General features: G+C 37.5%; 1 protein-coding gene across 7 annotated transcripts in view; it reads right to left on the bottom strand.

The window, feature by feature from the left end:
• The window catches only part of CCDC148 (coiled-coil domain containing 148), a 340,275-nt gene that overhangs the window by 100,511 nt on the left and 226,392 nt on the right, over positions 1–13,372 (bottom strand). For all 7 annotated transcript variants that reach the window (XR_009599333.1, XM_060409905.1, XM_012136609.3 and 4 more), the window contains one exon: positions 3,659–3,777. Coding sequence is in view for 6 of the 7 variants with exons in the window: in XM_060409905.1 (XP_060265888.1) it covers positions 3,659–3,777 (119 nt within the window). In the remaining variant the exon portion in view is untranslated. The remainder of the gene's footprint in view (positions 1–3,658; positions 3,778–13,372) is intronic.

The raw sequence follows: 13,372 nt of genomic DNA, 5'->3' as shown, positions 1-13,372 counted from the left end.
TTACACCTTTTATTTAAAACATTTAAAATGCTTAAATATTTTGAGAACAAATTATGTTAGTGTCCCATGTTTTAAAACATCAATTGACAGAAATCTTTCTATCTAATGAATATTCACTATGTGTGCATTCCATTTAATATCTCACTTATCCCTTGCAACAATCCCACGAAGAAGATACTATTTATTTCTTCATTATATAGGTGAAGAAACTGAAGCACAGAAATGTGAAATAATTTACCCAAATGTCACACAGCTATAAAGGATAGAGACAGGATTCTTATGTTGACAACCTGATTCTAGAGCCTTCCCTCTCCACTTCTTTGACATTGTTGAGAAATAAAAATAGGGCATTAGGAGGTTAGTGGAAACTATGGCAAGAACAATGTCAGTAAAGTGATGAGGGCACAAGGCAGCTTATAACAGATTGAGACAGGATATGTAATTAGTAAATAAATTGCTATATCTCTTTATTATGTTGAACTGCATAAAACTGCCCATACTTAACCTTTGTTTGACCTATAAAAATGGAATTTTCTTATGGTTTAACCTAATATATGTGTTAATTTATGAGTACTATTTTCAAGAAATTTAATATTAGAGTTAGAAAATAGAAAAATGAAATAACAGAAGTTTTCAAACTCTCAAGGCTATGTGTATGTGTGTTTTTAACAGATCTGGAAACTGCTTCAAGCCTTCTTATTCTGACATGAGAAAAATGTGCCTACAGTTAAAATATCAAATATGAGATTTGTGAATTGTATTTCAGTAGTGGAGAAAAACATTTTAACCAATCAACCACATTTCTCAGCATCAGGATGGTTGCAAAAGAACACAATTTCTAGCTCTTGTCAGAAGCAAAAGTTATCAGCTATTTTTACATGTTAGATTCTCTCTCTCTAAATCACAAAATGAGGACTGTGCTTTTATCTATAATATCATCCAAAATTTTCTGAGAATTATGTTCTGATACATTATCTGGATATTTTAATGGCCCTCTTCACTGATTTTCCATTGGCATACAAGGATTGGATTCATAATTATCTGAATCTACATTTCAGATGAGTAAAATATACAGATCATAAACTCTTAAAAGTTGATAGCTCACTTAGCCTTCAAAAGTTATCCAGTTCAGTTTTTTTTTTTTTTTTTTTACAAAGAACAAAACAGAGCCTAATAGAGGTTAAATTAATGACTTTCCCTAGGTCATACACCATTCAAATAAGATACTAAAACCCTGGTCTCCTGGTTCCTAGTCTTTAGTACTATTTTCACTATGTTATAATATGACACCTATTTTTCTTTTATGTTATGTAAGACAGGCCCTTCTAATTTTCCTTTTCTTCTTTTCAACCAAAGTTCTGAATCAGCTTATCTTGATAATTATTGGGACAAGAAGCACAAGGCTGAAATGGCTCTGTAGTCAAAGAAACTCCTTGGCTAAGAGGGCAGATTCTACTAGAAGCATGCGGGGACTTCACCGCTGTTCTTTTTTCCCCACCCCCTTTAATTCCTGGAGCTCTCTTTTGTTCCTCTAGCTGAGTTTCAGACTATCCAACCAGCCTTTTGATTCCCACATTTGCCTTGCCTTTAATATTGAACTGCCTGTTTCTGCCTTTGACCCATGACCTGGCCTGCCTTCTGGTATCCTCTTATATCTTGGTTTGTGCTTAACTGATTTCTCAATGGTTATTTCATCACTTAGCCTTGAGCCCTAGCTTTGCTATATTTTTGATTTTCTTCATAATAGATTAAACTCAATTATAAATCCTGAGATACATGGAAAATCAACTGAATTTTATTCAGAAAATTGAGGGGAATTGCCTGGCATCTGTGTGGAACCCCAAATTCACTCTGCAACTTGGTGACTGGAATTTGAAATTATTTCCATGGGTCACAAGGAAGCTTCCTAGATATAAATGAACTTTGTTGTGTAAAATGGTTATGTCATCTTAAGTTACAATAAGTCTAAAATGGAATTTTTAGTACTGTAGTAGACTTTATTTTTAGAGTAGTTTTAAGTTCACAATGAAATTGAGCAGAAAATATGAAGAGTCCCAGGCAATTTTTTTTTACATTGACTAACTGTAAAGAAAACTTTATTATGATTTATGTTACAAAATGAAAGATCTATTTTTAATTTATCTTTTGTGAAAATCCACCCAGGAGCTGGATAAAATATATAACTATGCCAGTAACCAATTTATTGCCTCTCAGCTCCAAATCTACCCTTCATTGTCTGCTCTATGAAAATAGAGATGGACCTTGTAACATTTCTGCTCTGCAGCTGGCACAGTGCTTAGCCATGATGGAAAAGGGTGCTGGAGGGATTCCGAAGAAGGAAAGGGCTTTCCTTCCTAGTTTCTGGGTTCACTCCTTCTTGCTGCTGCTTCATGGCTGCCAGCAGCACTTGTTGGGTACACTCAGGGGTGCTTGTGGAGCTCAGGTGCACCCTGTGGGCAGTTTCCCATAAAATTTCAGAAGTACTCTCATCGTCAGATTCCCACCAAGTCTTGGAAGCATAAGCATCACAATGCCTTACTTCCAGTTTGGGCATCCTGTACCCAGGTAGGGTGTTCCTGCTTGCCCAGTGACTGGGAACAACTTCTGGTTGAGCCCGTTCAAGGACTTTCCCACCACGTGGCAGCCCACAACCACACTTTCTACAGTGAGATCTGAATCCCAACTGTGGAGAGGAGGGTTCACATTTCCAAATTTGTTTCTTCCATGAGAACCCTCCTTCAGCCCTGAGAATTTTTTTTTCTTGGAATAAATATTTTTTTATCTTAAACTTCTCCTATTCAAAATACTATGTCGTCCCTGCCCCTTCACTGACCTTGACTGCTACATTAAACTAGGGAAATTTTTAATTTTAATTTTTCAGTGCAGTTCAGTTCAGTTCAGTTCAGTCACTCAGTTGTGTCCAACTCTTTGCAACCCCATGAATTGCAGCACACCAGGCCTCCCTGTCCATCACCAACTCCCGGAGTTCACTCAGACTCACGTCCATCGAGTCAGTGATGCCATCCAGCCATCTCATCCTCTGTCATCCCCTTCTCCTCCTGCCCCCAATCCCTCCCAGCATCAGAGTCTTTTCCAACGAGTAAATCCTCATAAAATGAGGAAACTACACCTCAGATGTCCTTTCCAGCTCTAAAATTACATTATTCTAGGGAATTCAAGATTTTTCCTATATCAAATACCTCTTAAGTATAATAAAAGGAAGCACACAGCACAGTATGATTGTGTATTGTCTTTCTCAGCCTCAGTCATAATAAATGGGTCTCCCTTTTCCTCTAAATAATGGTTTCTTCCTTCTAGGTCAAAATATTGAGTCACTGCAGCAGCCAGTATTATTTCACAAACACAGTGGGTAATCAAATACTATGAAATTCTCTGTGATGATTTTAACTAGGAAGCTATCTAAGGAACAAAACAGAAAATTAGAGATTTGTGTATGAATATGAAAGTTTAAAATATATTATAAGTATCACTTTTCAATTTGTGAATATAAATATTGTAAGGACATATTAAGTACAGAAAAATGCTCCCTCTGATATTATTTATCCTAACACATTATGGAAGATTCCATTCACTTAACACATTATAAAAGACTTCTATTACCACACAATTTACTTTCTTTTTTTTTTTTTTTTTTTACCTTTCTCTGTCTTTTACTGACTGTTCAGCCATTAATTTCTTCAGTTCTTCCAGACGCCGAAGATCTCTCATTTCCATTTCCTGCCATTTCCGTTCTTTATCAGCCAAGTATTTTCTTATCTAATGTATAAATATCACATGAAAGTTAAATTAACAACAGAGATACAAAAACAAGGAACAAAATTATAACAACATTATCCATTGGTTCATATAGTAAAGACTGAATTTAAATGGCCCTTCATGGTTTTGGTCTGCTTACAATACACTGGCAACAGAACAAATAAGTTGAAATGTGAAAGTACTTGTCCTGAGAAGCTTCATGGTTTAACAATTTCTAAAGTGGAAATGTAACATGTGCTCAAGACCTAAAGTTTTGATCTGTGGCTAAAATAATCGACTTTCAGGGAACCACAATAAAAGCATATTCTTGTCTCTAAAGTATATGATCTACCTGTTACTCAAGAATATTTTTATCCTCTTATGGTAATGTAATCTTTAACAAATATAGCATTAAATCTATTTTTACTTTAAAAGCATGAGTTTATTTATGCTAATGGACAGCAAGATATTGAAAGCTTTATGCTTCTGGGGATGTGGCAGGAGACAGGTGGGAGGAAGGAGGAAAAGAAAAAATTAGCAGGGTTGTGATAAACAGTCGTTCTGACTTACGTGGTAAAATGAAGGACAAATTTATCAAGCTCAAAAAAAGTGAAAGTACCGTCTCACTAGGCGTGTTTTACCTCCCTTTTCTGGGAATGTAGGCAGCAAGAGAAAATCTGAAGCACATATAAGCTAGTTTCAGGGGGCCGAAACCATTATTCCCCTAGTGACGGCACAACTGAAGTTTCTGTTTAATTGACAGAGGACCATTCAATGACTGGCCTGCCATGCTGTGTCTGGGTCAAGAGACTGAATCTTGATGGTAAAAAACAGTACCTTGATGGTGAATGGTAGTGAGTTACTACCAGCAGAGGGGCTTTGGTAAAGGTTGGGTTAGCCTCATCCCCAAGGTGGCATTTTTCTCTTTTGAGAAATGAATATGAAAAGCTAAGTGGTTTTCAGACTTGCCCAGCAGCGTGGTCTCTGACCCCTGGAAGAACAAGAAGAGGCATCCCGAGGGCCATGGGCACAGCCATAGCAACTCTGCAGCAGGCCTGCAACACCAGCAGCCATAACAGCAACATCCATTCAATGCTTAATGAGTAACTGGATGGCTCCAAGGTAAGGTGATTCTATACCAGACATGGTTGAAGTCTGAATTTGGGGGGAACAGAGAGGAAGGTAGAAAGGTAGCAGCACCAAAGATGGAAGGTGAAAGAGAGGGTAGGAAAGGGAGAAAAAGGAACACTGACACATTTGAGAGTCCTAAATGATAAATGCCTCAGCAGTCTATTAGCGCCAGATATGGAAATGTTAACAACCATTATATTACCTTCCTCGGGGTTTATAACTGATCTTTATTTTATTCTTCATACTTTTCTGTGTTACCTTATTTTGTGCAATGAATATATATTTCTTTCATAATCAGAGAGAAAAGAGATACTTCGAAAGAAAAGATATTGGATTACAGGGCATTTTTCTCTGGGTTCTGACCATTGACAATATTGCTTACTCCCAGCATTGACCTTGAGGGGAAGTCAGTGGTCCTTCTGCCAACAATCCCTTGACAAGAAGTGGACCAATTCATGGTTGCTGGTATCTTCAGATCACTGACACCATCTGGTTCAGTGGCCTGTGCAGGCCTGAGGCTTTTTGGCATCTCAGAACCAACCATTTCCATCCTTGACTCTGGTACCCTCAGCCTTTGCTGTAGCTAACAAATCACTCTCTCTCTCTCCCCCTCGCTCCCTCCCTCCCTCTTGTCTTGGCTGAAATTCTCCTGAGTGAAGGATGCTTTTCTTATGATGCCTTGTTTGCCAGGAGGCTGGGGAGTGGTTTGAGCATTTTCTGTCTTGTTAATGGCTCCTTTGAGACCACGATGCTGTCCTTCGCAGGTACAATGCTTTCTTCCTTTGATGTTTACACCATCTGGCTGTATTAACCTCTACCTAGCCTTTTCACTGGTATGTGTGGACTTCCAGGTCACTCTCAAATACTCACTGAGAATTCAGATATCGAGCCACAGCCGCATGGGCCTTGTCTAGAAGAACTTCTACCTTTCTGGTCAACTTCAGTCTGAAGCCCCCCTGACCTGCTAACTCACAGACGCATGACTTCCTCCATTCCAGTAAGCCACCTCCCCCTCCAGGACTCTACTATGATGGAGAATGGCTCCAATTACAAGAGCTTCAGTTATAGCCATTTATCTTACAACCAGACCTATGACCCCTTCCCCATCATCCTCTGTATTCTGCTTGTATAATTTTATTCCTCTGGTATAAGCCTCCCCACAAGGCTTTGCTAATTGGTATGCTTATTCCTCTGTCCCGGTAGACTGCAGAAACTGATTTATTACCCTCCGCACTTCCAGCAACAACTAAAGTGTCCAGGAGATAGAATATACCTAATAAATGGGTGATTGATGAAAGAATCACACGACTTTATAAACTGGTACCAAATTGATGGTTTCAGTTGAATCTTTATTGACAATCAGCATTCCTTTTTATGAACTCCTGGCCAGTGCGTCTCAGCTTGCTCATGGTATCATTTGAAAGCCTGTTCACTATGTTCAGTTCCATACCTGCCTCTATTTCTTTGCTTTTATGAGAAGAAATGGAAATCCTAAAGATCATTTCCTTGATGGCCTGCTCCTCAGAGGAAGTGAGGAGCACTTCAAAACTTAACCCCCACCTGGGTTCCATATCCTATTCTCCAATTCCATCACTATAATCTTCCATCACCTACCCTTTCTTCCCTTGTAACTTCAACCTCTTGGTCTATGCTTCTTTCTCCTCGCATGAAAATCTAAACAAATCTTATTCATTAACCAAAATTGTAAAGTACTTTCTTTACACACCCCAAGACTATAGCACCATACCCTTCATTGTCCCCTTTCAGTCAAGAATACTCTCCTCCAATTTTACATCTCCTATTTTAATCCTCACCCATGACGTACCTCTGCCTCCACTCCAATTGACTACTTCTGACAATGACTTCCCAATGATCAAACCAAATTTATTTTGCGTAGTGTCTTATTTTTTTAAGTGTCTCTGTATTTGATTCTACCAATGCTTATAGTCTTAAGAAACTAGTGACTTTGGGATTCATTTATTCAACAAATACTCATTGAGCATCTACTTTAAGCCAGATACTTGGGATATGATGCTTAAAAAGAAATAAAGCCTTGGCCTCAAGGTTCTGAGAGTTTCTGCAAAGAGAGATAACAAGTAAATGAATGAAAAGAATACTATGTTAAATTCTAGGAAGGAAATAAATATCGTGATAATTTAGAAAAATCTGGGAAGAACTATTAGAAAGCATAGCGTTAAATGACATTTGGATTAAAATTTGGAAGAGGAGGGTAAGGAAACGATGAAAAGAGATGAAGGAGACCACTGAAGGAAGTGTGAGCTTTGGGTACAATGGCATTGAGTGAGAATGACTTTGCAGAATCAGGAAGAAACCAGAGCAGCTGGAACAGGTGGTTCAAATTTAGACTGGAAGTGAGTTTGGTAAGCTAGATGATTAGGCAAGGATTTAGTTCTAAAAAAAGACATAGAAGAGTTTAAAGCAAAGAGCGATATGACGTAACTTAAATTTTTAAAAGAATGGACGGTAGAGGAGCAAAATAGAATAAAGCAAAAATAATCACTGGGATTCAGGAAATTAAGAATTCAAATCTAAAATATGCTTTTGAGTAGAGTCAGAGTGCTCACTGAAGGATTAGATACAGTGGTTGAAGTTAAAAGAATCAAGAATAATTCCTAGGGTTTTGGTAGAGCAACTGGGTAGATGATGGTACCAATAACTGAGATGGGAAATCAGAAATTAGAAGAACAACAGGTTCAGGAAAGAAAGTCAGGGGCTCACTATTAAACATTAAACAGTTGACATGACTGTATGACATTTAAGCAGAAATTCCACATAAACATCTGGAGGTACACAGATGGGTGACTCAGGAGAATTCAGGACTGGAGATCTAAATTAAGGTGATATCCTCTTAAAATTGTATGATGTCAAGGGACTAGACAACATCTGCAGAGTGAGAACTAAATAGAAAAGAGAAGGCAGTCATGCACTTCCATGTTTATCTGCCTTTTGCAGTTTTATCAACCAATATGACTTCATTTCCCCCCTCTACATGTCAGTTTTACTCTACCATTAAGACCAGAACAAATGCCATCTTCTTGAATCTTCCTCTGAACCCTCTAGGAAAAATGTTAGCTCAATCTTTGGCATCCCCCTTGTCCTTAATTAAGATTTTTTTACCCTCACTCCTTTGTTCTGCCTTGTGCTCTTTCATTTGCTTTCAGGAGGCACTGCCACTGCCATTGTTATTGCTCTATCAGGACGTTTACTACAGGCCTGGCATGCTCTGCCCTGCCTTATTGCCTGCTACATCCCCCTGTCCATCATTTAAGACTCAACTATAGCATTGCTTTCCAGCCTTCCTCCTTCCCCCTCTTCTCCAGACATAGTTAGGCACTATTTTATGTATCCTTACATAGCACTTTCTATATTGATCTGCGTTATTCACCTTTGTATCTCTAGGACATTGTATCATGTCTGACACACAATAGGGCTTAAGTGATCATCGCTAAGGTGAGTGGAAGCATTTTCTGATCTCTGGTCTGAGAATAACAAAGTTATGGATGGGAACCAGGCCAGCAGTTTTATTTGCAGGGTTGTAAAGTCCAAACACAACACTTCCCTAAGGACAGTTCCATTCACTTTCCATCAGTTAATAAGAGCAGGAAGTGTGTGTCATGAAATACTGGCTTTGCAAGCTTCAACTAAAGTTAAGGTTAAGTATTTAACTAGCCCTTTAGGACATTTGTTGAGACATAGATTGTAAACATACTACTTTTTAGACTTTTTGAGTGGTCCTTACAGCTTTCCAATGATAGGGGAACCAGAAAGCTAGTGCACAGGAGACAAGTGGAATTTAAACCTTGTTTCTTCTAAACTTGCAGATGAAATTTCTTGAAAAAGTTTTCTTTTCTGAAAACCGAAATGGGCCCTCATTATCCTTCATTTCCTCTTGTTATCTTTGATTCTATTGGATAGTCCTCTTTCACAGTTCCACATTTTGTTCATTTTGGTAAAGTTAAGCCACTATAAGTATAAACAAACTCAAAAAACTATTCTCTATATCGATTTATGAGCCAAAATAATGTTGTGCTATCTTTTCAGAGGGTTTAATATACTTTTTATATCCCACCTTACTTTTGTAATCTTCCAAACAATTTGTTTCCCATTAAAAACTTGACTAGTAAACATGATGCTTATGGTATTAGAGTATATCAGAGTTTAATTTAAAAAATCTTGTGCTAATATTACATAAACATTCAACTATAATTTTTTCATTTCTTCAGTCTGAGTTATAGTTCAGTATGGAATAAAAATTTCTTATTTACACATAGAAGGGTTTCCCTTGTGGCTCAGATGGTTAAGAATCTCTCTATAATGCAGGAGACCTGGGTCGGGAAGATCCCCTGGAGAAAGGAATGGTAACCCACTCCAGTATTTCTGCCTGGAAAATCCCATGGACAGAGGAGTCTGGAGGCTACAGTCCATGGGGTAGCAAAGAATTGGACTAATCAGCTAATCAGACCAAGCAACTAATACTTGTACTTTTCAGACATTAGAAAGTTAAGGCTAAAGCATTATAGTAAGAAAACAGTTTAGTCTCTGATTTCAAGCAATCTATGTGATACTGAATCTTTGAACAAATAAACTTCTAGACCTTGCTCCTAAGTCATTACAAAGGTTTCAATGACTTATTCAGGAGGAGGTCATAAATTTTTAACCAGATAGACAAAAATATATGAAATATGAAGTGAAAATATCCAGTTCCATTCCTCATAAACCACTGAGGCAAAACAATTTTAATTTAATTTTCTAAGTTTTCATTTATTTAGCTAATTCCTTGCATCTTTTCTACTTTGGCCTAGAATATGCACTGCCACACACACACACACACACACACACACACACACACACACAAATGTGCTGTTGCTATATATGAAAACATGACAGGACCTCTTAATTAAAAAAAGTATTTTTTTACTTTAAATTTTCCCACTTGTTTCACATAGATGAGCCTATATCACATAAAATCACCACCAACAGAAGTCTGACTCATTTCTATGCAATCAGTTTGACAATTATCTATATTTTGCCACATAAATTTTCATACATTTGTGTGAACTTCTGAAAGGTAAGGAACATGCTTTACACTGCAGCATTTATTTGTAACCAGTAGTATCACATCTTAGAGATAAGAGGTTTACAAGACACATATTTGCTAAATTACTCCAGTGGAAAATAATATGGAAAGGCAACATTGTACATAGCACTTTTCTTGTATCAATTCATACAAATCCAAACCTATTAATAAAGCATCCAGATAGATAATAATGATAGACCATAAACATGAGTGAACCAATTTGTTTAGTCCTGTGGGGTATAGCGGTACGTTTAATCCCAGCAGAGCATGGGAACATGACACTTCTCTAAGTCAAATTGTCTATGGAAGCCAAATTCAAGGTTTTTTGTGCTAAAGATGGACCCTTGGTCACTTCCATCCTCAGAACCTTTCAACTAACATTATCTCTTCATCCTTTATGGTATAGAGATCTCTGTGGGCTTTAATCCAGGATGTGCTGAAGCTTCTGAGCAAAAAATTAGCCTCAGAAGAATTATTTTGCAGGACATTCTTTATGCAAAGATGGAACAACTCTACATGGGTAAAAAAATCAAAGCTAGTTCTCTGGTGTTTAAAATAGAAAATCAGTTTTTACACCCTCCTGCCTGGTTATTTGAATATAATGGATCTCCTTTCAGTCTACAGTTCAGACTATTTGTATTTCAGCTACTTACTTTCAGTGTTTTGAACATTTTTGTCACCAATCTCCAATTTGATAAACAACAGCATCTACCATTAGTGAGAGGGTAAACTGTCATACTCTTTTCGAAGAATAAATAGGGAAATAACTAGCAAAAGTCTTAAAAATTAAAAAATGAAGTTTAAGAATGAATACCAGATACCTATACAAAGATTTATATATAGGTATATTCATTACAGCCTTAAAATAGGCTGAAAATTGGAAATAATATAATACCTCCCAAATAAGAAATTGGTTAAATGCAATTATTCACATAATGAAACACTAAGCAAACACTAAAAATTATGTGGTAGAAATACAGAGTAAAATATCCTAGATATATTGACAGATGGGAAAAATCAGGTTAAAAATAATATATGTAGTATGTATCCAGTTAAATTAAAATCCTGCCTGATGGGCTACGGCCCATGGGGTTGCAAAGAGATGGACATGACTAAAGCGACTCAGCACACATTAGGAAAAAAGAATATAAGAACACTGTTATTAATATTTTGCTAATGGTTTACAATTTGGGGGTGGATTTATGGTAATTTTCCAAACTATCTATGGACATAAAAGACTTCATAATTACAAAGGGATGTATTAAAAGTATAGCCAAGAAAAATCAAAATTTAGAAGGACTATGTATGGGACATGACTGTTATTCATTCTGGAAGTTTCCAAATTCTATTCCCATATCAAATCAGATGGCAAAAATACTGTATATCCCTGTATATAACATTTTCTATATTTGTCATCTTGCATGCACCACTTTCCATTTTTGTAAAAAAGTTTTATAGAATTATGATTTAATTTTATTTTGAAGGCCTTAGAAGGTTAACACAATATTATATGAGAGTTGGTTTAGATGCAGTAAAACTACTGAAAATGCTTTTCCTTGGGCGGTTTGGCTCCCTCCCCCCGCCAGCTCCTGGTGTGCTAGATGTTGTCTATTATTAGCAAATAAGAGCTAAATGCTTCCTTTTAACTTTACCCATGTTCAATTAGAGTACCCCTTTTTAGTCTTGGTGTGCTGACATAACTATATTCCCATCCTCTTAGTTTTTTGTCTCTTATTCTCTTACTAATTTTCTATTTTAACAATTCCTAATAGGAAACAGATGGCACACTCAAAATTAGGATAAATCCAGAAGAATGTAATAAGGGGATGATGATAAAGAAGATTGGAATGCAGGGCAATCACAAGGGCTCATGCGGTAGCCAGGCTGCTCTACCCAGAGCCAGAGAAGAGCTTGTCAGGTGGCCTTCCCCATCTCCTATGGGGAGGGCCACCTGGCTAGGGCTGAGACCTTGTTGGAGGACACAGCTAGTTAACACAACTCTGCAGGGTCAGGAACTGTGAGAACAGCGGTCCCAACCTCACTTTCTCATCTTATCTTCATCTGTAGCATTCCACTTTGACTGAACCCAACCAAAGGCCTGAGAATAAGGGAGCCTCCTATGAGACAACTCTCAGGGACACAGGGCAGAATGGAGAGTCGCCATGACCGAGTGGGTGGGTATTTAGCACAATAACATCGGTGCCTTTATTACAAATTGTTTGGAAGTATGTGGTTTCTATATGTGTAAGTAAATAACATGAATTTTTTAGGTGATGTTCACTTTGGTCACTTACGTGAGCTTTTTTCCCATAGCTGAGCTGCCAACTCAAATTGGCAATAGCTATTTTCTGCCTCAATGTAGTCTTATGTCCCTGGAACATGATGAGCCAAGAAAGTATTCTGGAGTAAACACATTAGTTATCTCCCTCTTAATTGAAATGCCAGGTGGATTTAAAAATAACTGTGATATCTTCTTTAGGAGTAAGGTCTATTTTCAGTCTGGGCATTGAAATATTACATAATGATCATGTCATATGTTGATATGACTAAAATGAATTTGTAATCTTGTTTAATTTCTCTCTTTTCACTATTCATTAAGAAGGGAGTATATATACTGAGGATGTTGTATTTCAAAGCCTGAAATGTCAGGGAGAGTGAAAAGTGAAAAGTAATCAAACCTAAGAGTCATTCAATCCTGACTTCTTAGAGCTGAGGTGATTTCAGCAATCATTTAATTCAAACACCTCATTTTACAATTGAGTAAGCAAAATCCCACAGAGCCTACATATCTTGCCCAAGGTCACCCACCTTGCCAGGGTCTCCTAGCTTGACATATTTTCCTCTATATCTCAGCATCAAAGTACAGTTGTATTCTGTTCATTCACTAAATTCAGTCATTCAAACAATATTTATTGAGTGCCTTGTGTCAGGCACTGGAGATAAAACAATAAGAAAATGGACAAGTTCCTCCTTTTTATTGGGCTTACATTCTAGAAGAGACAGTCAATAAATAAATAAAAAGATGTTAGATGAATGATAAAAGCTAAGAAAAAAATTAAGTAGGGTAAATGGACACAGTGACAGGGAAGGAGGATGCTATTTTAAGTTTGGTAATCAAGGACAGATGCTCTCTTTGATAAGTTGACATTTGAGTGGGACCCTGAATGGAGTGAGTTATGTAGACACCTGGGAGAAGACTCCCAGGCACAGGGAACAGCCAGTGCAAAAGGCTAAGGGGGCTTGTGCTAGGGTGTTTGAAGAGGAAGAAGCAGGTTGTGACGGGTGGAGCAGGAGAAGTGATAAGGCATGACAATGTGAGTATAGGATGTAAAGGGGAGGGATGAGTCAAAATATCAAGGCTTTTGAACTCAAACTAGGGCTCTGGGA

Source organism: Ovis aries, chromosome 2, assembly GCF_016772045.2.
Source record: "Ovis aries strain OAR_USU_Benz2616 breed Rambouillet chromosome 2, ARS-UI_Ramb_v3.0, whole genome shotgun sequence".
In the NCBI taxonomy this organism is placed as follows: domain Eukaryota; kingdom Metazoa; phylum Chordata; class Mammalia; order Artiodactyla; family Bovidae; genus Ovis; species Ovis aries.
Note: the sequence above shows the minus strand (reverse complement) of the source record. Positions and strands in the feature narration are given on the sequence as shown.